General features: G+C 47.8%; 1 protein-coding gene across 1 annotated transcript in view; it reads right to left on the bottom strand.

Annotated features, from left to right (window-relative positions):
- The window catches only part of LOC120053452 (insulin-like growth factor 1 receptor), a 187,672-nt gene that overhangs the window by 14,551 nt on the left and 146,607 nt on the right, over window positions 1-26,514 (bottom strand). Inside the window, exons 10-19 of the mRNA XM_039000579.1 lie at window positions 25,545-25,752; window positions 19,769-20,040; window positions 19,464-19,606; window positions 19,177-19,342; window positions 18,935-19,037; window positions 18,642-18,712; window positions 18,293-18,522; window positions 17,516-17,620; window positions 17,118-17,277; window positions 16,761-16,890 (exon numbers count right to left, since the gene is read on the bottom strand). Of these exons, the coding sequence (XP_038856507.1) occupies window positions 16,761-16,890; window positions 17,118-17,277; window positions 17,516-17,620; window positions 18,293-18,522; window positions 18,642-18,712; window positions 18,935-19,037; window positions 19,177-19,342; window positions 19,464-19,606; window positions 19,769-20,040; window positions 25,545-25,752 (1,588 nt within the window). The remainder of the gene's footprint in view (window positions 1-16,760; window positions 16,891-17,117; window positions 17,278-17,515; window positions 17,621-18,292; window positions 18,523-18,641; window positions 18,713-18,934; window positions 19,038-19,176; window positions 19,343-19,463; window positions 19,607-19,768; window positions 20,041-25,544; window positions 25,753-26,514) is intronic.

The raw sequence follows: 26,514 nt of genomic DNA, 5'->3' as shown, positions 1-26,514 counted from the left end.
GCCATGAGCCGTCCAGCCAGGATCCGCCAGAGCCGTCCAGCCAGGATCCGCCAGAGCCGTCATCCAGCCAGGATCCGCCAGAGCCAGCCAGCCAGGATCCGCCAGCCAGCCAGGATCCGCCAGCCAGCCAGGATCCGCCAGAGCCAGCCAGCCAGGATCCGCCATCCAGCCAGGATCCGTTCCTCAGTCCGGAGCTGCCGTCCCTCAGTCCGGAGCTGCCCCTTATCCTGGTGCTGCCCCTTATCCTGGTGCTGCCCCTTATCCTGGTGCTGCCCCTTATCCTGGTGCTGCCCCTTATCCTGGTGCTGCCCCTTATCCTGGTGCTGCCCCTTAGTCCGGTGCTGCCCCTTAGTCCGGTGCTGCCCCTTAGTCCGGTGCTGCCCCTTAATCCAGTGGGGTTAATGTGGAGGGTGGTCATTTGGAGGAGGCTACGAAAGCGGGTAGTGACTATGGTGGGGTGGGGACCACGACCAGTGCCAGAGCCGCCACCGTGGACAGACGCCCACCCAGACCCTCCCCTAGACTTTATGCTGGTGCGCCCGGAGTTCGCACCTTAAGGGGGGGGTTATGTCACACCCTGGCCTTAGTTATCTTTGTTTTCATTATTATTTTAGTTAGGTCAGGGTGTGACATGGGGAAGTTTGTGTGTTTTTGTATTGTCTAGGGTGTTGTATGGTTTAGGGGGTTAAATAGAGTAGATGGGTTAGTGTTCAGTGTAGGTGTCTAGGAAAGTCTATGGTTGCCTGAATTGGTTCTCAATCAGAGACAGCTGGTTATTGTTGTCTCTGATTGGGAGCCATATTTAAGGTAGCCATAGGCTTTAGCTGTTTGTGGGTAATTGTCTATGTGTAGTGTTTGTGTCAGCACTATTTATATGTATAGCTTCACGGTCGTCAGTTTGTTAGTTTGTGTATAGTTGTTCGTTTCTTGTTTTTTCTCTCTTCTATAATAAAAGAAGATGTATTTTGCACACGCTGCGCCTTGGTCCACTTTCTCACAAGAAGACGATCGTGACACCTAGAGACCACTAAGGAACTGCAAAAGAAAACAAAACTTAAACCTAAGCTTGACACAAAATAACTACGAGTTCATCGTTGCCAATGATTATTTGTTAGCTCTCTTAAGCCATATTTCCCCCGCTGTTGTGGGATCTAAAGGCGGCTCAAAGCTACACTATGTTGATCGACGTGCGTACATGCACGAGGGTGGAGGTGTTTTTTGGGGAGCAACAAGTCCACCTTGTGTAGTGTAAATCCACTAGGGGCTTGGGGAGCCAGAGAAGCTTACCAAGCAAGAGGGGCCGAGGAACTCTTTTTGACTAGCTAGCGACGACGTTTGTTATATGCCTGTTTACAAATGCTAGCTACATGTCAGGCTAGTCTGGTGTTCTATGCTTTATGCTTTATGACACAATTTTTTAGCTACAGAAGCAAACATGTCTCTTTGTAACTAGTCCACTGAGAATCGGGAAGCAAGTACAGGGAATGAGTGTTTTAATAAATAAACAAAACAATAAACACGAAACACAAACAACACACCGACATGATACAGAGTCAATAACACCTGAGGAAAGAACCAAGGGGAGTGACAGATGTAGGGAAGATAATAAAGGAGGTGATGGAGTCCAGGTGAGTGTCATGGGGCGCAGGTGCGCTTGACGATGGTGACAGGTGAGGAGAGGGAGTATACGTGACACTCTTTTTTCATTGAAATTGCTAGAGCTTGAACTGTTACTACGACTAAGGAGGTGAAGAACACAAAGGCTGAGAAAATGTGTCCACTGAACACTACAAGAGGGAACGATGGAGAATGCACGTCTCTTGTCCAACATTGACATGGAAAGACATTTTCAATACTTTCGGATGTCGGTTGACAGATTTTACGACTTGCTTCAGCGGCTTGCCCCTCACATCTCGCACGAGAGAACTCACAGCTTGCCCGTAAGTGCTGCAGAAAGGCTGTCTGTGACCATTTGGTTTTTGGCGAGTGGCAGCACACAGCAAAGGGGACACCAGCTTCCTGGACCCAAGAAACATGTCAGCAGACAGGGCAACCAGAGTGGCTATAGACATGTTCAACAACCTCAAGGACTACTTCCTCACACCAGCAGGTCAAGTGTCTTTCCAAGATGTTGCTATTACACATGGAACCCTACAGTAAATGTTGTTGTGGTTTGGAAAACATAAGCACACATACATTCTCTTCTTCTGGTTGATGACTGTTTGTTTCATGTTGTGAGCTACACAATTTGGTTTTGCTGTTTGGATTTAGGTGTTTTTCTTATTCACACTTTACAAATCACAATAAAGAGTACTATCACGTCGTCCGTGTTTTCGTTTTACCTAACCTTGTGTTATGTGAAGTGGCCTTTCAATGAGAACATTCCTGCTATGGTAAATGGGTGAGAAAGGCCATCCAGCTGGAGATAAAAAGTCTAGGCCTTCCAGACATTAACCTCATCTACATAACACAAGTTTGTACATGGTCATGTGTAGTGGCCTTTCAATGGAGACCATCCTGCTTTGGTACATGGATGTGTCCAATACATTAACCTCATCTACATAGCTCATGTACAAAGCAGTGCAAGTTTACTGAGTGACTGATTCAAAACCGTAATATTTTGTGCCACAAGTACAAATAACCAGACAAATACATTTGCAAGCCTTTTAGATATGCATTTACTATCACAAGAGGAAAATAGTGCAATGTAAAACAATGCAATATACAGGTGAAAAGTGTGATGAAAGGGGAAATAAGAGAAAAAACTAAATAAACACCTGTAACATGTGAATGAGGAAATACAGTGCAATCGGAAAGTATTCAGATCCCTTCCTTATTCCACATTTTGTTACGTTACACCCTTATTCTAAAATTGATTACATTACATTTTTTCCTCATCAATCTACACACAATACCCCACAATGACAAAGCGAAAACAGGTTTTTAGACATTTTTGCAAATGTATTAAAAATAAAAAACAGAAACACCGTATTTACATACAGTGGGGAGAACAAGTATTTGATACACTGCCGATTTTGCAGGTTTTCCTACTTACAAAGCATGTAGAGGTCTGTCATTTTTATCATAGGTACACTTCAACTGTGAGAGACGGAATCTAAAACAAAAATCCAGAAAATCACATTGTATGATTTTTAAGTAATTAATTTGCATTTTATTGCATGACATAAGTATTTGAAAACCTACCAACCAGTAAGAATTCCGTCTCTCACAGACCTGTTAGTTTTTCTTTAAGAAGCCCTCCTGTTCTCCACTCATTGGGTGTATTAACTCCACCTGTTTGAACTCGACACCTGTCCACACACTCAATCAAACAGACTCCAACCTCTGCACAATGGCCAAGACCAGAGAGCTGTGTAAGGCGTCAGGGATAAAATTGTAGACCTGCACAAGGCTGGGATGGGCTACAGGACAATAGGCAAGCAGCTTGGTGAGAAGGCAACAACTGTTGGCGCAATTATTCAAAAATGGAAGAAGTTCAAGATGACGGTCAATCACCCTCGGTCTGGGGCTCCATGCAAGATCTCACCTCGTGAGGCATCAATGATCATGAGGAAGGTGAGGGATTAGCCTAGAACTACACGGCAGGACCTGGTCAATGACCTGAAGAGAGCTGGGACCACAGTCTCAAAGAAAACCATTAGTAACACACTACGCCGTCATGGATTAAAATCCTGCAGCGCACGCAAGGTCCCCCTGCTCAAGCCAGCGCATGTCCAGGCCCGTCTGAAGTTTGCCAATGACCATCTGGATGATCCAGAGGAGGAATGGGAGAAGGTCATGTGGTCTGATGAGACAAAAATATAGCTTTTTGGTCTAAACTCCACTCGCCGTGTTTGGAGGAAGAAGAAGGATGAGTACAACCCCAAGAACACCATCCCAACCGTGAAGCATGGAGGTGGAAACATCATTCTTTGGGGATGCTTTTCTGCAAAGGGGACAGGACGACTGCACCGTATTGAGGGGAGGATGGATGGGGCCATGTATCGCGAGATCTTGGCCAACAACCTCCTTCCCTCAGTAAGAGCATTGAAGATGGGTCGTGGCTGGGTCTTCCAGCATGACAACGACCCGAAACACACAGCCAGGGCAACTAAGGAGTGGCTCTGTAAGAAGCATCTCAAGGTCCTGGAGTGGCCTAGCCAGTCTCCAGACCTGAACCCAATAGAAAATCTTTGGAGGGAGCTGAAAGTCCGTATTGCCCAGCGACAGCCACAAAACCTGAAGGATCTGGAGGTCTGTATGGAGGAGTGGGCCAAAATCCCTGCTGCAGTGTGTGCAAACCAGGAAACGTATGATCTCTGTAATTGCAAACAAAGGTTTCTGTACCAAATATTAACTTCTGCTTTTCTGATGCATCAAATACTTATGTCATGCAATAAAATGCTAATTAATTACTTAAAAATCATACAATGTGATTTTCTGGATTTTTGTTTTAGATTCCGTCTCACAGTTGAAGTGTACCTATGATAAAAATTACAGACTTCTACATGCTTTGTAAGTAGGAAAACCGGCAAAATCGGCAGTGTATCAAATACTTGTTCTCCCCACTGTATATATTCAAAACCTTTGCTATGAGACTTGAAATTGAGCTCAGGAACATCCTGTTTCCATTGAAGATGTTTCTTTAACTTGATTGGTGTCCACCTGTGGTAAATTCAATTGATTGGACATGATTTGGAAAGGCACACACCTGTCAGTAAAAAGGCACATGACAGCTCACTTGGAGTTTACCATAAGGCACCTAAAGGACTCTCAGACCATGAGAAACACAATTCTCTGGTCTGATGAAACCAAGATTGAACTCTTTGAATGCCAAGCGTCACGTCTGGAGGGAACCTGGCACCATCCCTACGGTGAAGAATGCTGGTGGCAGCATCATGCTGTGGGAATGTTTTTCAGTGGCAGGGACTGGGAGACTAGTCAGGATCAAGGGAAAGATGAACGGAGCAAAGTACAGAGAGATCCTTGATGAAAACCTGCTCCAGAGCACTCAGGACCTTAGACTGGGGCGAAGGTTCACCTTCCAACAGGACAACGACCCTAAGCACACAGCCAAGACAATGTAGGAGTGGCTTCGGAACAAGTCTCTGAATGTCCTTGAGTGGCCCAGCCAGAGCCTGGACTTGAACCCGATCGAACATCTCTGTAGCGACTTGAAAATAGCGTTGCAGCGACACTGCCCATCCAACCTGACAGAGCTTGAGAGGATCTGCAGAGAAGAATGGGAGAAACTCCCCAAATACATGTGTGCCAAGCTTGTAGCGTCATACGCAAGAAGAATCAAGGCTGTAATCGCTGCCAAAGATGCTTAAACAAAGTACTGAGTAAAGGGTCTGAATACTTATGTAAATGTGATATCATTATTTTTAACAAATTTGCTCAAATTTATAAAAACCTGTTTTTGCTTTGTCATTATGAGGTATTGTGTGTAGATTGATGAGCGGGGGGGGGGGGGGGGGGGGGGGAATTATGTAATACATTTCAGAATAAGCCTGTAACATAACAAAATGTGGAAAAATCAAAGGGGTCTGAACACTTTCCGAAAGCACTGCAAGTATAAGAAACATGCACCAAATAAATCTAGGAAATTACCCACGACCTTAACGTATGAATAAGAAAAAAAAGCCCACAACAACATATTTTTTGGGGTGAGACAAACGGGAGACTGATCAGCAGGAATAGACACCATCCATGGTACCATGACGTTGTAGACAGCCTTTGCTGAACACTGCTGCTGTTTCTGTAACTCCTGCTGCCGTTTCTTTAAGTCATCCACCCGCTGCATAATGTCAGTGTCCAAAGAATCCTCAGTTGCCTTCCTCTTCCGGCCATTGGATCTGGGTTGGGGAGATGGGGTAGAGGTTGATGGAGTTTCAGGGAAGAGAAAAGGGTGCGCCTGGACGGTGGGTTGGGTGTTGGTGAGAAGGCATGATGAACCACCTGTAGATGGGCCCTCAGGGCTCAGCTCCGTCTCTGGACTGTCCAAAACACCACTCCCTCCAACACCAACAAGGAGATGGCGAATGTATTAGAATACAATGTAAGCAATCTTAAAACATCTCCATTGGCTCCTTTGAGTTAAAATGTTTACCCCAAATAACTGATTTCATCAACATCTCAATCGACTTAACACAACACACTGTCTGTTTTCTGATGTTTGAACTAGCCTGCTAATCATTATGATAACACAGGCACTGAATATTTCCCACTCACAATTTCTCCCATCCAGAAAATAACTGATTTCACATGTTCTAACTATGTATGCTAAGCATAAGGTCACAAACACACACACTGACTATACAAAAGGACTCAGTTGCATGACGAGTACATACCGTTTCTGGCATATTTTTGTCTGTGTCTGTCTGACGATGTCTCCCGTGAACACGAAGCCAATCCAGTTGTCTGAAAATCGGTGGGGGACACACCAGAGGCAGCCCCACTCCTCGTCTCCTTCACCCTTTTCAGATTGTGAACATACCGGTCCCAAATATTTCTCCATGAAAGAGTGCAAAACTCACCTCATACTACCCCTCAGTCTTTGCAAGGAATGATACGTCGGGTCTCAATTTTCAGGTAGGAAAAAACTGCGTTGAATGCTGGAGCGCATTACAAGAGCCGCCCCTTTTGTGATGAAAAACAACATTTCTCCATCTGTTTGTGTATTGTGTGTAGACAGCATCATCATGACTTTGTCAGTCAGCTTGTTCTCAATAAATCAAAATCATTGTTAAGTGTTCCTGTATCAATATGGACTTTTAAAAACCCACACATAATTCCGCCTATAGTCATTTGATGAACAGGACATTTATATGAATCTAGGTTTCTCTGGAGACGTAATAACAAGTTATCCTTACCACCAGAGGTTGGAGGGGGACCTGTATCAGCGATTTTGACCAGACAGACAGATCATCTGCAGAGATATAGCTCCCCATGTACTAAGTTTGTACTTTTCTATATCACGTATCAAATGACTGTGCACAAAAGGAGAATTACCTTATTTTTTTGCATATAAAACTCATATAAATACTTGATAGAACTGCAATACAGAACTCAGATACACTCAGAATCTACAGAGAAAAGTCTTAATTTGAATCCAGAATACTCTGGAGACATAATATTAAGTTCTACATATCATCAGAGGGTGAAGGGTGACCTTGTATTAGTGATTTTGACCAGATAAATATATCACCTGCAGAGATGGAGCACCTTATATACTCACCTATGGTTATTACTGTTTATAATTAGGTATGACTGTGTACAGAATGAAAATGACCTTACATATATGCTTAGTTGCAGTCAAAACAACTCATAAAAAGTCTGTCAGTGGTATGAATACTTGATAGAACTAGAGTAATGAAATCACCTACCCTCCGAATGTACACATTGTGCTGTATTGGTGTGTATTCTCCGAATAATAGTTATTCTCCAGGAAATGTTACATAAATAGCAGAAATCCTATACTATATGCTATATGTGCAACTTGTTATGGTACTTTGGTTGCTATAACATTTGGCTTAACGTGACATTGAGGATTTGGGCATGCTTTTTGAAGCATCCTGCCATAGGCCTTACCACGGCCTTACCACTCCCATTGTGTCACGAATCCCGCTTCCTGAGTCTGTTTTTGCCTGTGTTCTGTCCTGGAGTGTTTTTTCCGGTGTCCTGGAACGCACCCTGTCTGGTTGCCGGGCGACGTAGCTAGTTGGAGGATCTCTGAGTACCCGCACCTGTATCCCATCAGCTATCTGCACACCTGGTCCTGATCATCACCCCTCCACGTCATAAGCGCTGACCTGACATCCATTCCCTGCCGGATCGTTAGCCATGAACAGTATGTTGTGCCAGCGTATCAGCCTCCAGTTTGATAGAGTTTGTTTTGTTGTTTTGTACGTCTTGCTTGCCTTGAACTCACCTCCGTTTTTTCTGTCTACAGTCATTCACCCGGAACACTCATCCCATCCCTACCTGGTCGTCGGTGACTTCAGTTACTTCCTTGGATCTGCCAATTCAATCCCATCAACTCACCTCCGCTGCCCGCTCCGCCACTTGGATTTTTCTATCACTACATTTAAACTTGTAAATAAATACTCACCTTCGTCTTACTCTCCTTGTCCTGGTCTGCTTCTGGGTTCTACTTTAGAAAACCGTGACAGAACGATCCGGCCAGGAATGAACCCAGCGGACCTGGACTCCGTTCGCCATGCCATTACCCATCTTGGGACAACACAGCACGGCGCTACAGGAGATAGCTGTAACGGCTGTCAATGTCGTTCTCCTCCTCAGACGAGGAGGAGCATGGATCGGACCAAGATGCGGATTGGTAAGTATTCATGATTTAATGGCAAACCAACAAACACTACAAATTAACAAAACAACAAACGTGACTAACCTGAAACCGTCCTGTGTGGCAACAAAACCTCCACAGGAACAAAAACCCACAAAACACAAGTGAAACCCAGGCTGCCTTAGTATGATTCTCAATCAGGGACAACGATAGACACCTGTCTCTGATTGAGAATCATACCAGGCCGAACTCAAAATCCCAACATAGAAATAGAAAACATAGACTGCCCACCCAAAACTCACGCCCTGACCAATAAACACATACAAAACAAGAGAAAACAGGTCAGGAACGTGACATAACCCCCCCCTTAAGGTGCGAACTCCGGGCGCACCAGCACAAAGTCTAGGGGAGGGTCTGGGTGGGCATCTGACCACGGTGGTGGCTCAGGCTCTGGGCGAGGTCCCCACCCCACCATAGTCACTCCCCGCTTCCGTATCCCCCTCCCAATGACCACCCTCCAACTAAACCCACCTAAATGAAGGGGCAGCATCGGGATAAGGGGCAGCACCGGGATAAGGGGCAGCAGCTCCGGGATAAGGGGCAGCAGCTCCGGGCTGAGGGACGGCAGCTCCGGGCTGAGGGACGGCAGGTCCTGGCTGAGGGACTCTGGCAGGTCCTGGCTGAGGGACTCTGGCAGGTCCTGGCTGAGGGACTCTGGCAGGTCCTGGCTGAGGGACTCTGGCAGGTCCTGGCTGAGGGACTCTGGCAGGTCCTGGCTGAGGGACTCTGGCAGGTCCTGGCTGGACGGCTCTGGCAGGTCCTGGCTGGACGGCTCTGGCAGGTCCTGGCTGGACGGCTCTGGCTGGTCCTGGCTGGACGGCTCTGGCTGGTCCTGGCTGGACGGCTCTGGCTGGTCCTGGCTGGACGGCTCTGGCTGGTCCTGGCTGGACGGCTCTGGCAGGTCCTGGCTGGACGGCTCTGGCTGGTCCTGGCTGGACGGCTCTGGCTGGTCCTGGCTGGACGGCTCTGGCTGGTCCTGGCTGGACGGCTCTGGCTGGTCCTGGCTGGACGGCTCTGGCTGGTCCTGGCTGGACGGCTCTGAAGGCTCGGGACAGACGGGCAGCGCTGGGCAGGCAGACAGTTCAGACAGCGCTGGGAAGGCAGACAGTTCGGGCAGCGCTGAGCAGGCAAGCAGCGCAGGCGGCGTTGGGCAGACGGCCGACTCTGACCTGCTGAGGCGCACAGTAGGCCTGGTGCGTGGTGCCGGAACTGGAGGCACTGGGCTGGAGACACGCACCACAGGGAGAGTGCGTGGAGGAGGAACAGGGCTCTGGAAACGCACTGGAAGCCTGGTGCGTGGTGTCGGCACTGATGGTACTGGGCTGGGGTGGGAAGGTGGCGCCGGATCTACCGGACCGTGAAGGAGGACACGCGCTCTTGAGCACCGAGCCTCCCCAACCTTACCAGGTTGAATGGTCCCCGTAGCCCTGCCAGTGCGGCGAGGTGGAATAGCCCGCACTGGGCTATGCAGGCGAACCGGGGACACCACCTGTAAGGCTGGTGCCATGTACGCCGGCCCGAGGAGACGTACTGGAGGCCAGATACGTTGGGCCGGCTTCATGACATCCGGCTCGATGCCCAACCTAGCCCTCCCAGTGCGGCAAGGTGGAATAGCCCGCACTGGGCTAAGCACGCGTACTGGGGACACCGTGCGCTTTACCGCATAACACGGTGTCTGACCAGTACGACGCCCTCTCACTCCACGGTAAGCCCGGGGAGTTGGCTCAGGTAACCAACCCGGCTTCGCCACACTCCCCTTTAGCCCCCCCCCAAGAAATTTTTGGGTGAGCCTCTCGGGCTTCCAGCCGCTCTGCCTTGCTTTAGCCTCATACAACCTCCTCTCCGCTTTCGCTGCCTCCAGCTCCGCTTTGGGGCGGCGACACTCCACTGGCTCTGCCCAGGGTCCTTTACCGTCTAGGATCTCCTCCCATGTCCATTCCTCTTCTCTCCATTGCTTTTGTTCTTGCCGTCCTTCTCCAATCCGCTTGGTCCTGGTTTGGTGGGTGTTTCTGTAACGGCTGTCAATGTCGTTCTCCTCCTCAGACGAGGAGGAGCATGGATCGGACCAAGATGCGGATTGGTAAGTATTCATGATTTAATGACAAAACAACAAACGTGACTAACCTGAAACCGTCCTGTGTGGCAACAAAACCTCCACAGGAACAAAAACCCACAAAACACAAGTGAAACCCAGGCTGCCTTAGTATGATTCTCAATCAGGGACAACGATAGACACCTGTCTCTGATTGAGAATCATACCAGGCCGAACTCAAAATCCCAACATAGAAATAGAAAACATAGACTGCCCACCCAAAACTCACGCCCTGACCAATAAACACATACAAAACAAGAGAAAACAGGTCAGGAACGTGACAATAGCGATTTCGGTCCAGAACTTCTCTGCTAGCTTGACGAGTATCCAGGATCAGCTCAGTTTGCCGGCGGATTCTCCACCACCTGTTTCACCCCTCTCACCTGCCGCTTCTGGAGCGGTTTCCTTCCGTGAGCCCAAGGTACCGACGCCTGATAAATACGAAGGGGATTTGGGAAGATGCCGTTCATTTCTTATGCAGTGTGGTTTAGTGTTTGATCTGCAGCCCCACTCTTACGCCACAGACAAGGCTAGGATAGCTTTTGTTATTGAACTGCTGCGTGGTAGAGCTTTGGAATGGGCTTCAGCTGTTTGGGAACAACAGGACACCTGCATGGCGTCATACCAGGAGTTCACGGCAGAGATAAGAAAGCTTTTTGACCATCCAGTCCGAGGTAAGGACGCAGCTAAGCGGTTGTTCTCTCTTCGCCAAGGAGCTCGTCACGTGGCAGACTTTGTGATTGAGTTCCGGACATTGGCTGTGGAGAGTGGGTGGAATGAGGAGGCACTACAAGCGGCTTTTTACCAGGGGTTGTCGGAGCAACTCAAGGATGAGCTGATCTCCTATCCGGAGCCTTGTGACCTGGACAGTTTGGTCGCATTATCTATTAGGGTGGATAACAGAGTTCGAGAGAGAAGGAGGGAGAAGCAGTGGGTCCGGTCCAATCAATCAGCTACTCGGTTACCATTCGGGTCAGGAGGTGGACCAGAAGGTGTTAATCATGTTTCCTCACACGGGATTAGTGGAGGAGTCCTGCCGCCAGATCCTGAACCTATGCAAGTGGGGTGGCACGGGTTAACTAAGGACGAGCGCCAACGTAGACGTGAGACCAACAGCTGCCTCTACTGTGGTAGCTCGGGACATTACATCTCCGTTTGTCCTCAGCGCCCGTTAAACTGCTCGGCTCGTTAACTTTGGGAGGTTTGTTAGCGAGCCAGTTTCAACCTCTCAAGAGCCCTGTCAGACCTCGTTTTCCTGCTACCCTCATAAATAAGAATCAGAGTTTAGCGATTAACGCTTTCATCGATTCAGGTGCCGATGACAGCTTCATTGATGCCGACTTAGTGGAACAGCTGGGGCTTTCCAAGGAGCAATTACCGGAAGCATTTGAAGCAACCACTCTGAACGGCAGTAGTCTGGCACGGATCACTATGAGGACTGAACCGGTTAAGATGTTGTTGTCGGGGAATCATTCAGAGGTTATTTCTTTTTTCATTTTGCCTTCCCCCCATGTTCCTCTGGTTCTTGGATACCCCTGGCTAAGAGAACACAATCCCTCGTTCGATTGGGTGACTGGAAAGGTAACTAGTTGGAGCATTGAGTGCCATGCTAACTGCTTCAGGACTGCCTGTTCTCATGCTGTCCCCAGTCGGGTCAGTGAGTCTGCTCCTCCTGATTTGTCCCTGGTTCCTGAAACATATCACGAGTTGGGTGAGGTGTTCAGTAAGCAGAAGGCTCAGTCACTTCCTCCCCATCGACCTTATGATTGTTCGATTAATCTGTTCCCTGGAGCTGCCTTTCCCAAGGGACGGTTATACAGTATCTCTCGACCTGAGCGGGAAGCCCTGGAGACCTACATAAAGGAGTCTCTTGCTGCAGGTCTCATTCGTCCCTCGTCATCACCCCTGGGAGCTGGATTTTTTTTTGTGAGTAAGAAGGATGGCTCTCTTCGACCGTGTATTGATTATCGGGGTTTGAATGATATTACGGTCAAGAACAAGTACCCCCTGCCCTTGATGAGCTCCGCTTTCGACTCTTTACAGGGTGCTACTGTGTTTACGAAGCTTGATCTACGCAATGCGTATCATCTGGTTCGGATCAAAGAGGGGGACGAGTGGTTGACTGGGTTCAATACACCTATGGAACATTTCGAGTACCAGGTGATGCCGTTTGGACTTTCCAACGCTCCAGCAGTGTTCCAAAGTTTGGTGAATGACGTGCTGAGGGATATGATCGGTCTGTTTGTGTTCGTTTACCTGGATGACATCCTTATTTTCTCCAAGGAGCTTTCCAGCCACATCCAGCATGTTAAGCAGGTCCTGCAGCGGTTATTGGAGAACCGTCTGTTTGTGAAGGCAGAGAAGTGTGATTTTCACGCCCACACTACATCCTTCCTCGGGTACATCATCTCCAGGGGTGAGATCAAGATGGACCAAGAGAAGGTTCGGGCGGTTCGGGATTGGGCCCGGCCCGGTACGAGATTGCAGCTCCAGAGATTCCTGGGATTTGCGAACTTCTATCGGAGGTTTATCCGTGATTACAGCCGGGTGGCCGCCCCTTTAACTGCCCTGACGTCTTGCACCAGAACTTTCTGTTGGACTCCTGAGGCAGACCGAGCATTTCTGAACTTGAAGAGCCGATTCACCAACGCCCCCGATTCTCTCTCAACCTGACACTTCCCGTCAGTTTGTTGTTGAGGTGGACGCATCTGATGTGGGGGTGGGCGCCATCCTGTCCCAGCGTAGCTCCACTGACAGTAAACTCCATCCCTGCGCCTTCTACTCTTGTCGTCTTTCACCAGCTGAGAGAAACTACGATGTGGGTAACCGGGAGCTTCTCGCTGTGAAGCTTGCCTTGGAGGAGTGGCGTCACTGGTTGGAGGGAGCGGAGCAACCGTTTGTGGTCTGGACTGACCACAAGAATCTGGCTAACGTGCAATCGGCTAAACGTCTCAACTCCCGTCAGGCCAGGTGGGCTTTGTTTTTTGGACGCTTCAATTTTTCCCTGACGTTCCGACCTGGGTCGAAGAACGGCAAGGCGGACGCCTTGTCCCGGATGTTCTCCAAGACGGAGGAGAGTGGGGCCAAGACTGAGACGATTATTCCCCAGAACCTTGTCGTGGGAGCCGTTACATGGAGGATTGAGGAGGATGTGATGGCGGCCCTTCGGACGCAGCCCGGCCCCGGTAACGGTCCACCCGGTCGGTTGTTCGTGCCTGAGTCGGTCCGTTCTGATGTCCTTCAGTGGTCCCACGCCAGCAAGATAGCTTGTCACCCTGGCGTTGCCCGGACTATGGCGCTACTGCGCAGACGATTTTGGTGGCCTGCCATGGGAGAAGATACCCGGAGGTTTGTTGCCGCTTGTCCTGTTTGTGCACAGAATAAGAGTACCAATCGGCCCAGCTCTGGGCTTCTTCACCCCCTTCCTATTCCCCGGCGACCTTGGTCGCATCTGGCCCTGGACTTTGTCACGGGGTTGCCCTCTTCTGTTGGGAACACGGTCATTCTGACCATTGTGGACAGATTCAGCAAGTTCGCTCACTTTGTCCCCATCTCCAAGCTTCCATCTGCCACTGAGACGTCCGAGATCCTTGTTAGGGAGGTTTTCAGGGTCCACGGATTGCCCAGTGACATTGTTTCTGACCGTGGTCCTCAGTTTACCTCTGCTGTCTGGAGATCCTTCTGTTTGGCCATTGGAGCTACAGTCAGTCTCACATCTGGTTTTCACCCCCAATCTAATGGTCAGGCGGAGAGAGCCAACCAGAAGATGGAGTCCACGCTGCACTGTCTTGTCTCCTCTGATCCCACCTCTTGGTCCTCTCAGTTACCCTGGGTCGAGTATGCCCATAATACTCTCCCTTCATCTGCAAGTGGGATGTCTCCCTTCCAGTGCCTGTATGGTTACCAACCTCCCTTGTTTCCTTCTCAGGAGAGGGATCTCTCAGTTCCCTCTGTCCAGGCCCACATCCGTCGTTTCCACCGGACCTGGCATCGGGCCAGGAAGGCCCTCCTTAGAGTTTCGGACCGGTATGAGATCCAGGCGAATCGTCGCCGTATTCCTGCTCCCGCTTATACCGTCGGAGATAAGGTTTGGTTGGCTACACGGGATCTTCCTCTACGGACTGAGTCGAAGAAACTGTCACAGAAGTTCATTGGTCCGTTTGTGGTGGAGAGAATCATTAATCCTGTTGTGGTTCGACTCAAGTTGCCTGCAACACTTAGAGTACACCCCACTTTTCATGTCTCCTGCCTCAAGCCGGTTCTCCTCAGTCCTCTGTTGCCCCCTCCTCCTCGTCCTCCTCCCCCTCGGATGATCGGAGGTGGTCCTGCCTACACGGTGCGCCGCATCATGGACTCCAGACGGCGGGGTCGAGGGTTCCAGTATCTCGTGGATTGGGAAGGATATGGTCCAGAGGAGAGGAGTTGGATTCCTCGGCGTCAGATCCTTGATGCTGACCTGCTTCGTGACTTCTACCGCCTTCACCCTGGCGCTCCGGGTAGTACGCCCGGTGGCGTTCGTCGGAGGGGGGGTACTGTCACGAATCCCGCTTCCTGAGTCTGTTTTTGCCTGTGTTCTGTCCTGGAGTGTTTTTTCCGGTGTCCTGGAACGCACCCTGTCTGGTTGCCGGGTGACGTAGCTAGTTGGAGGATCTCTGAGTACCCGCACCTGTATCCCATCAGCTATCTGCACACCTGGTCCTGATCATCACCCCTCCACTTCATAAGCGCTGACCTGACATCCATTCCCTGCCGGATCGTTAGCCATGAACAGTATGTTGTGCCAGCGTATCAGCCTCCAGTTTGATAGAGTTTGTTTTGTTGTTTTGTACGTCTTGCTTGCCTTGAACTCACCTCCGTTTTTTCTGTCTACAGTCATTCACCCGGAACACTCATCCCATCCCTACCTGGTCGTCGGTGACTTCAGTTACTTCCTTGGATCTGCCAATTCAATCCCATCAACTCACCTCCGCTGCCCGCTCCGCCACTTGGATTTTTCTATCACTACATTTAAACTTGTAAATAAATACTCACCTTCGTCTTACTCTCCTTGTCCTGGTCTGCTTCTGGGTTCTACTTTAGAAAACCGTGACACATTGTTTCACTAGCAGCAATGCTAATGCTATCTGTGAGGTAAATAAAGAAAACTATGCCATAAGTTTGTTCATTGTCTTTCAGGATCAATGGATGAATCACTTTTTGTGAATAAAATTAAGAATACTTCAAATTTTGGTGTACCACCCCTAAATGGCAGTCGATTTTACCAAATATGACAAAATTAGTATTTACTTCAAAATTCTAAGAACTAAATGATACTGCAACCAAATTATGGTAAATTAGCTTTTTAGTACTAATGTGGATTGTACTTCAAAAAAAAAGCTGCATATCATTTAAGGGAAAATATATATATTTTTGTTTTACAGAATATTAAAATGAACTGTAATTTTGCTAGAATAACAATCTGTTTTGACTATTTTGTTAAATTTCAGATACACATTATTTACATGCCTAATAATGTTTTAATAAGAAATATGTTGATATTTTGCTATGATTGTTGCTTTTTCCAATAGTTTCTTCTTAGGGTCAAAATGACCCCAGTTGGTAATCCATGTATGTAAAAGATGTTGGTAGTATGAGGGTTAAAAAAGCCTTTTATAACATTGACTTGTATCTAATTGGCTGAAACAGGAGTGTGTTGAAAGACAAAACCACATTAAGATACTTTTTTAGATAAACAAGAACAGACACCTACTGGTAATTTCATAGGAGCCCAAAATAAGTTCCCACAATGCTTGTTTTCATCTGCGTGACTTCAAAGAGGAAGATAGGGAGCGGGACGTGGAGGTGGGTTTCTGTTGGCACTCTAAACCATCATTTGAAAACATCTGGAGGAGTTTAAGTGTGCTTGTAGGGACAGACCCGTGGGACACTTTCTATTGGGAAACAAAAACTAAGGAGCTAGGAAACAGCTATATTTCTCTAAAGCAACCCATTCCAGAGAGAGAACTGGAAGGAGTGTTGATCTGCTGTTCTAAACTCACTCTATGTTCCTGAAAGCACAGAGGAACTTGACTAAACAGGAACTACTTTTCACTGCCAAAATGTACTGTACCTACTAACTATAATAGCATCCAGATGAATTCCTAACTTCCTTAGGACATGGACTGTGTGTGTGAAGTGATATGCCTGTTTTCCCCATGCTAGTCCCGGAGAGAGCATGCAATATTCTAGCACACATACAGCTAGTGTACTGCGCAGGTCTGTGTATGCGCATGTGTGTATGAGTCAGAGGCGAGGAGCTCTTACCAGACATCAGAGTTTGTGGTGAACACTCCGTCTTTCAGCGACTCTGGGGACATCCAGCGGACTGGCAGAAGGCCCTTCCCTCCTTTCCGATAGTAATCCGTCTCGTAGATGTCTCGCGTCATGCCAAAGTCTGAGAAGAAGAGAAGAGAATTTTGAGTGGCCACTAAATATCCCACTAATGTGAGGGAGTGGATGCTCATGAGGCCTAATCCATTCCTCACCTCTCCTTCTCTTCTGTCCATTTACATCTGCAAGCTATTCCTCCCCCTCAAGCACTCAGTGATCTCAAAATACTTACTTTGGAGTACAGCAGAGCAGAGGGAGTTTAGCATTAAACAAACAGGCACAGGCACTCACCTCCGATCTTGACGGTGAAGTCCTCCGCCACCATGCAGTTCCTGGCAGCCAGGTCTCTGTGGACGAACTTGTTGGCGTTGAGGTATGCCATGCCGTCCGCAATCTCCCCTGCCATCTGGATCATCTTCTTCAGCGGGGGCAGAACCTGGCTGGACGTGTTCTGTGGCAAAGAGGCAAAGAGGCAGAGACGTGAGCACAAGCAGGCCATTCAGTCTCTCCAACCTCCTTCTCCCTGCTGTCTGCAGCACTCAACCATGGCCAGGGCACACCACACAATGTGAGAGACCAACTGACGGAGGTTTGTGTGTGTGCCGTATTACATGATTAATGCACTGACGCATAGACTTGAGTTCTGTGAGAGACTATGTTAGAAAGAGCTGGAGGGGTAATGTGCATACCTCTTTACGGAGAGAGCGCAGGTGACTCTTCAGGTCTCCACGGGTCATCAGCTCCATTATCACCAAGGTGGGCTGTCCCTGAGAGACCACGCCCAGCAGACGCACCTACACCAATCAGAACACAGCACAGAGAGGGTATCAGGGTAGATGAGCACAAACAATTCTCGTTGGTGTAGTATTCCTTCTGAAACTTTTGGGAAAGAAACAGATTTCTAAGTGCTAATATTCACTAAGTGACTGAAGTGATGTGGAATGTTCTTGCTTTTGAAACTACTCTGGCTCCTCTTAACTAAAACTACTGTGGAACTTTGAGGAAAGCAGAAAAAAACTCCTCCTTGCCTCTAAATTATTCAAATTGAGCTTAATAATTAAGTGTTTGGCTTTTAATCACCCAGACATGCTAAAAGGTTGTAACAGAGTTTTTCCAAGGGGGAAATCCTTAACATTTCCGTTTAGCTGAATTAATGAGGATTCGGCTGTGATAGAGCACAGAGGTCTCAGATCACACAGTTACAGCTGGCCTCAGGTTATACTGGAATTATACTGCAGCTCCCTGAGCCCTGGGTAGTCTGCCCTGGCTTTGACCTCTGACCTCATCAGCCAGCTAGGTGTCTCCGACCCTATGCAGCGGTCTCTGCCAGTGGTCTCTGCCTGGGGCCCTTTGTTTCTAACCTTGAAATTGTGAACCTTGTGAAATTGAAGCAATAATCTCATCACTCAAAGCTAGTGTTTCTGAGCCAATGTTCCTGATGTTAACTGGTGTTTTGTCTCTCTCACCACGTGGTAACAGTTGAACTCCTTCATGACGGAAGCCTCATTGAGGAACTCTATCCTCTCCCTCATGCTGGCTGACTCGTTGACCGTCTTGATGGCCACGCGCGTCTCTGGGTCGTCTTTAACCACGCCCTTAGCGAGGCCCTCGTACACCATGCCAAAGGAACCCTGGCCCAACTCCTTGTGCATGGTGATCTTTTCCCTGGCCACCTCCCACTCATCTGGAACATACACTGAACACAGGAGGAGAGGACAATCAGAGACAGACACAAAACACCATCACCCGAGGAGACCTTGACAGTCGGACATTTTGCATTTATAATGACACTGTAGGTGTTCAGATGGTTCTTACTCTCAGCAGCACTGAAGTACTCAGGGTTGACAGAAGCATAGAGGACACCATTCCCCAGCCTGTCACTGTTCCTGTGGACACAAACATATCTGTGTGAGCCAGTGGAGGCAGCTTCGGCAACAGATAAATGGGATCGTTCATTCAGCAGAAAAGCCGACAATCTTATGAACTGCAGGCAGGAAAATGATCACAATAGCACTATTATATTATTAAACTGATTAATATCGCACTAGTCAAACATTTTGTTACAGAGACACAGTTGTTTGTTATAGTGATCATTCAGCTCCTCTTACCTTTTTTTGTTGATAAAAAAGAGTGCAGTGATGAGGCTGGCAATAAGGATTATCACTATGATGGGGATGATGATGACCAGATAGAACGTGATGTCGTAGTCCCCTGCAACAAGATGATAACAGAACAACTATTCAAATCTGACCAATGAGAAAAGGAGGATTTAACAGAAATATAATTTCTGGGCATGAAAATCATCCATATAAAAGGCATTTTAATGAGGAAATACACGTGTTCTCCATACGTGTGCGTGGGGTCACGTAGAAGGACACTGGCTCAGTCCAGGACCCGTTTCCTGCCAGGGAGGTGGCACGCACGCGGGCAGAGTAGTTCCCAGAGCCTAGGTTGGTCAGACGAGCTCCTTTGTGCACTCTGTAGTGCTGGCGTGACACACACTCATGTTTCTCAGGCTGGAAAACACACACACACACACACACAGACAAAGTGTCAACCTGATGTCTGAGGGCCACAGTGGGTTGAGGGGTTGAGGCCCTGCAGAAGTCCCAGGCGCCCTGGCCCATACAGACTCACCTCGGTGCCTTGGCGAAACTTAATCTCATACATCAGGATGAGACCGTTGGGGTTGACAGGCTCCGGCCACCTCAGCAGCACCGACCCCTCCACCTTCTCATCCCTCTCCTGATTCACCGTGCCTGGCATGTCATCCGCTTTGTCTGATGGGCAGAGACACAGACACTAAATATCAGATGTCTTCCTACACATAAGCCATTTCCAAAAAGGCACAGTTAGCCTAGAACAGATGGCCATGGTCAAGGTGTTGTTGTTGAAGCCTTTGTGTCTAGCGTCGTCTGTGTCTGTGTGTTTGACTGCCTCACCTGCAGGTTTGGTCCTGGAAAACACGAAGGCTCCAGCACTGCAGCGGCGGACCTCCTGGTTACAGGCGTGGATGTCGATGCGGTAGACAGTGAAGGGCTGTAGGTTGGCGATCTCTATAAACTCTGTCTTGCTCCGGTCCTCCATGAAGGGGAACTCCCTCTCGGGGGATTCTCCGTCTGTCCCATTACCCTCCAGGCCTGTGGTGTTGCCACCCCGCGCCAAGGTGCTGTTAGCCACCCCAAATAGATCCCTACGCCGCCGGTCTGGGGGCCTGAAGGACAAAGGGGGTTGCATAAAGAAATGCTAGAGAGAGAGACCCACTGACTCACTGTAGCAGAAAAGGCACGTGTGGCAAAGAAAGACAAAGGATAAGAGACAAAGGTTGAGGAGAAGAAGGAGTGGAGAAGATGTGTGGGCTTTCAGCTTCTCTGGAAGGGAGCTGAGGCACAGTTAAAGAGGAGAGAGGGGAATATCAAGTCAGCCAGCCATACAGTAATATAGTGGTTCTCAACTGGTTTTGCCTCGGGACCCAAATTGAACGAGGTTGTCTCCGTTGCCACCTAATATTCATATTGCAAAAAATACAAAATGGAAAACTATTTTTAATGCTATATTGATAGTAAATGTAGCAATTATATGACAAGGGAACAACATTCCCACCTCTTTCATTGTCAATAATGAAATCATTCCCATGTTCTTGATGAAGAATGTTAATAAACTCATTGGTTTGAGAGCACAAAACCAACCAAAATAGTGCTGCTAATAGCTCTATATTGAAAATTCTGTGATAGAATTTTTAAAATCTGAGATTAAATTTAAAAACTTTTAAGTTCATTATCATTTCTACACACTTCTTGCTGTTTAAAAAAAAAACTCTGCGACCCATTCAAAACCTCCCGGTCGCAACCCACCAGTTGAGAATCGCTGCAGTAATATACTCTGGAACACCATACTGTACATACAGTATACTGTAGCCTTCATACCGAGCCCACATGATGTCATTGACACGAGTCACACTGAGCAAAAGCATCCCCTTCAACCTCACTGGACAGGGCGGGGTCCTCTACAGGAATATAATATGGGAATAAGAAGTAGTAATAAGTACTATCAAGCAGTAAAATGACCATTTCCAGTGGGATACAACTTAACTGAGAGTAGAGTACATTATGTTGAAGTGGCCTGGTTGTATTTGTTGTTGCAGTGTGTCTGTCCAGCTGCAGGGGTCTGCTCCCTGTGGAGCTGTGTGGTGTGATGAGGTCAGAGAGGTGGGACAGAGGTGCAGAGAGAGCACACATCCACACACTGTCAGCACCATGCCTGTCCATACAGACCCCTACCGACTCTGTTAGCCTACATGTCCTCATCCACAGGACAAATGCACTTTTCAAGGGAAAGTTATGGGAGAATAATGACCACATGTTTGATGCATAGAGAGGCGTTTTTTTTGCATGATACTAAAATAAGGCAAATAAAGCAATAAACACGAAATCAAATGGTACATTCCGTCAAAAAGAGCAAACAAGAGAACCTGCAACAGGACTGCAGCCCTCTTTCATGGAGTGATGGAGATGGTTGTAAACACAATGATGAGGATGATGAGGAGGATGATGGTGTGAGCCACAGAAGCTGGAGAGCCGGCCGGCTGCAAGTGGACCCTGGCTGGAGCCACTGACAACATGCAGGCAGCGGTAGCAGTAGCAGATCACCAGACACTACTAGGCGGGGCCACTGGGACTCCACAACACACGGGGCGCTGTGCCGATACCGAGAGGAGCAGACCTTACCTAGAGTCACCTTTAGGAGACGTGTAACGACTGGCTCTCTCTGGGTCTCTGAAAAAATTCAACAGTCAGCCACAGGCGGCTGGTGGCACTTTAATTGGGGAGGACGAGCTCAAAGTAATGGCTGAAACAGAATAAATGGAATGGTATCGAACTAATCAAACACCATGTGTTTGAAACCATTCCGATCTGTCCATTCCAGCCATTATTATGAACCGTCCTCCCCTCAGCAGCCTCCTGTGCAGTCAGCCCACAGTGCAGTCAACTGAGGTAAGGAGAATACAGGACTGTCTGACAGTGGTGGGATGTGCTGTGTATATGTTGGCTTAAACAACAATGAATCCAGAACATATTTAGATTCATAGGGTGTTTACAGTACACATGAACAAGATAAAGTAAATATGTAAAGAGTCTTTAAGGAGAGATAAATTCATTAGTGAATGAAAGTGACTGCGATGGATGAGTGTGTCTGAAATGACTGTGATCTCCTGAGTATCTCTCTCTAACTCCACCTAACAGTACAGGCCAGCAGGGTTCACTCAGGAATACAAGAGAATGTGGTTTCTGCTTTATTTTACATTCCAACATCTAGACCTTCAGAAATACTGTACAAAGCCAATGTTCTCTCAGAACTATTCCTCTAAAAAAATGACAAATATGAGCGGGTGACAAAAGACCTTGAGACTGACCGGGCACCCACGGGAAAAAAGTATTTACCGTGAGTGGAAAAACACAAACAGGCACAGACAGGCACACAGATCTGTGGGAAGAAAACAGAAGCCATCGCACACCTCTGTCAACATTCCATCCTGAAAGTTTTAACTGCTCCAGCAAAGTCCACGGTGCACAGCGCTCCAAAACAATAAGTTACTATTAACAATACACAACAGCACTGAGGACTGGCAGAGCTTTAATGAACATCTTGTATAAGAGACAAGTGCATGGAAGGGAGCACGAGACAGCCTGCCATTGAAGACTGGTTCGCCCCAAGATGAATGAGAGGGGTGATGGGTAGACGCCCCCATGTGCCAATTTGCCCAGGAGAGGGGACAGATGGCTGGGTTGCCAGAGAGCTACGAGGCAGAGCAGAGCAGAGCAAAGCAGACCTGTCCTCAAATGAACTTTAGACAGAGGACTGATACTGAAGCGTGACCTTCTAACCAGGCGCTGCTGACTGCAGCTGGTGTACTCCCTCCCCAGCTCCCCTCCTAAAAAAATACCTCCCTCTTTCTCACCTTTACGCTGTACGAAGGATCCTAAGAGAGACATGACTGCACCCTCTGTCTGGAGCCAGAACAGTGTGATTTAGCGGTACTCTTTTACCACAGCAGCTGAACATAGCAGCCTCTCATGCCAGTGAAAAGAGAGGCCAGAGAAAGGACACTTTTTTCTACTTCATGATCATATACAATATGAAAGCACAGCTGTGATGGCGAGTGCTCTCTGAAGGACATACAGGGTGATAAGCAGATGGTAAGGGCAGTGCCAACTGCCAACAACAGGAAAAACACAGGAACCTTCGCTGTACTTCTCAATGTCCTTCTGTGTGTCCTTGTACTTCTCAATGTCCTTGTCCATCATGAGTTAGGTGATGTCATGGTTGCAACAACCCAATCAGCTGATGTCCACTCAGTGAATCTGAAAGGTTGTCGCCCATCCCTGTCCCCTGACTACTCTCGTCTACTTCTCCAGCCAGTCAGTCTGTCTTGCTGAATGGTGTTCACTGGTCTGGCCAGCTTTAAGGGGATCTTCCCTTTCTCTCCTCATTCATTTGAATTCCAGATGGCTTCTCTGTACATTTCCAGCCGGTCACTCCGAACCATGCCGCGGACAAAGAGAGCATGTGAGGGAAGGAGGAGGGAGAGCAGCGAGGAGGGCGACAGAATGGAAAACATTTCCTCTTCTCTCTGTTTCTGTTTCCCCCCTCCCTTTCCCCTTCTCTGTTAACCCTGGACTTTTGAGAAAAAAAATTGCACTCATTCAGAGGCACTTCCCTAGAGTGTTTTGTGATAATGCTGGCTCTGTTGTGGTGGAGTACCTGTGCATACACAAGCATAGTCCTTAGCGGCAGGCCAGAGACCTGGCACTCCTCGGTTTCCTAGACAACTATAACAAATCAACAAGAGAGTGAAAGAAAACAATTAGTAACAATACTGCCCTACCAAGCAAAAAGGCAGTAACTGCTCACTTGGTCGAAAAAGGAGTTAATGTCATTTCTGCTACTGTAACGTTCTTCGTCGGGCGAAAGAGAGGAGGACCAAAATGCAGCGTGATGATTATCCATTTTAATGAACACGAATAATCTAACAAAACACGAGAACGAAACGAAACAGTCCTGAACAGTGAAAATACAAAAACACAGGAACAGGAACAATCACCCACAACCCACAATACAAAACAGGCTACCTAAATATGGTTCCCAATCAGAGACAACGACTAACACCTGCCTCTGATTGAGAATCATATCAGGCCAAACACATAGAAATAGACAAACTAGACATACAACATAGAATGCCCACTCAGATCACACCCTGACCAAACAAAACATAGAAACATACAAAGCAAACTATGGTCAGGGCGAGACAGCTACATTAAATACATGCTTAATCATGTGGACAAGTATCCTGCCTCTATTGTATTGTGTTTTGGAGAAAATGGCGGTCATGTTAGCAGTAACTGCACTCGGTTACTGTGAAACTAAGGTAAATAAAAGCAATTTTTCTCAGTTCCACGCTATGAGCAGTTACTGCCTTTTTGCTTGGTAGGGCAGAATAGTGGTCTTGTTTTATTGTTTGTTTTAATACTGTGAAAGAGAGCATCACAGAGGCGAAGGAAAGGGCATCATAACATTACATAAATGCATGAGCTTAGCCCAGCAGGTGATGAAGAGCATACTGTACTAAGCAGGCTGGCGTCAGGGCAAGATATAAACACTGGAATGTATCAAGCACCAGAGAAGTCTATGGAGGTTAACAAGTGCATTAGAATTTGTTTTCCATTCAATTTGTTTTGCGATGAAATGGTACTAATTCAGTGAATACTCAAACCTGTACCCTGAATACACTGAGTACACAAATGCAGTATCACTCATGCACTCAATCACCTCACACACACAGACACACACAGGGCCTGATCTGCCATCTGGTATGGAGAAACAAGTGGCCTGAGTTAACCCTGAAAAATGATCAATTTCAAAACACAATGAGTACATCTGTGTGTGTATGACATAGAGTGAATGTGTGTGTGGAAATGGGTTGGAGTCTTTGAAACTGTAAAGCATCCGTAGCCATGAGAAGGTAAAATTATAACACAACACAGATGTCGTTCCCCATTCTGGCAAACAAAAGGCTAACGGGCTGAAAGGGTGCAGCCAGCCCAGCGAGCAGAGTGCAGCGCAGGCCCTTCAGACTCATTAATCAGATCCCTCTCCCTGGGTTTGTTTGTGCTGCCTAAATTACAGCCTGCTAGGCCTTAATATCCGCCGCCGCCGTCGTCATGGCGATGGAAAAGCCACAAGTGCCGTAAGCAGGCATTGAATTCCTGCTCCCCATGTTTCTCCCTGTCAGGCAGGGTCCTCTGACACAGCTACAGCCCAGCAGCCCTACACCCTCCTCCCCTCCTCCCCTCCCTCCAAACCCTCATGATGTTTAGATCCTGTCAGGCAGGGTCCTCTGACACAGCTACAGCCCAGCAGCCCTACACCCTCCTCCCCTCCCTCCAAACCCTCATGATGTTTAGATCCTGTCAGTCCCAGTCTCAAGGCTGGGTAATTACAGCCCCAATGCCTCCTGATCCTGGATCTCTCTCTGGGCTATTAAAGCAAACAGGACCCAGACTGTGAGCTCAGCTCTTTGATAATAATCGACAAAGTCTCAGAGAAGGGTTTGGTCGAAAAGCTGTAATCATATGGGGGAGGTTATAGCCAGCGCTTTAATATCACACTGTTGAATGATCTCTCACCATAGAGAAAGCCTGCCTGCTGCCTGGCACCTACCTGGGGGTGAAGATGGAGTTGTGCAGGAAGTTCTCAAAGACTTTGCGGTAGGAGGCGTCGTCTATCTCTGCCTTCAGGTCCTCCTTGGTCTTGGGGCAGGGGCAGCAGGGGCCCTTGTCCCCCCCAGACAGGTCAGGCTTGGTGGGCTTGGTGTCCTCCTCCATGTCTGCCAACCCCGTGGCTGAGATTCTAATGGGGATCTTCAGCTCTTTTGTTGAGAGTTGGAGGGGAACAGGACCCGTTAGCAAATGACAGCATTCACCAAAGAAAGCAAAAATGAAAAGGAATTAGGTGGTGTTGTGAGGGAAATCTTATGTTTGTGTAACAAATCAATGCTACTTTTCTAATAACTAATTAGCTAGGTTCATGTAGGTAACTGACTGATCGTGTATGGAGGAATCCTCACTATCACTGATAAGCAACTTGGCAGTACACCCAGAATATTGCTATGAGAACAACCAAGGTATCTCGGTTTTAAGGTCTCAACTTGAAGAGAGAAAGCCTCGTGAGGTATTGGTCAGTCACATGTGCGAGCCACCAGTAATGATGAATTAATAATGCTAAATCATGCATATATAACTTGTCTGTGTATAGCGGTGTCATGACGTTGCCTGTTTGGGTATAGCAAGCCCCATCCCCCTCTCCCTACCACTCCCTGCCTCCCCCTTTCCTCCTTCAACTAGGTTGCTGTGGTCAGAGAGACGTTGTAAATTCCTGAGAATCTCCTCATGGACACACAGTATTAGAGAGAGGGTACACTTTCATAGTGAACAAAGGAAATCCTTCCACCTCACAGAACTTGAGGTAAGAACACATTCCATGTTCCAGAAAAAGTATAAAAGATCGGTGAAGATTCCAGCTATTAACTGGTCCGTTTGTCACAACTTGGGGAAACTCATGGGAGACTGTGTGGCTACATTACAATACAGCTGTTTATATAATAGCCTCAGATATGAGGTTTACATCTAAT

Source organism: Salvelinus namaycush, chromosome 9, assembly GCF_016432855.1.
Source record: "Salvelinus namaycush isolate Seneca chromosome 9, SaNama_1.0, whole genome shotgun sequence".
Taxonomy (NCBI): domain Eukaryota; kingdom Metazoa; phylum Chordata; class Actinopteri; order Salmoniformes; family Salmonidae; genus Salvelinus; species Salvelinus namaycush.
The sequence above is the reverse complement of the archived record's forward strand: the minus strand, read 5'-3'. Positions and strand labels throughout refer to the sequence as shown.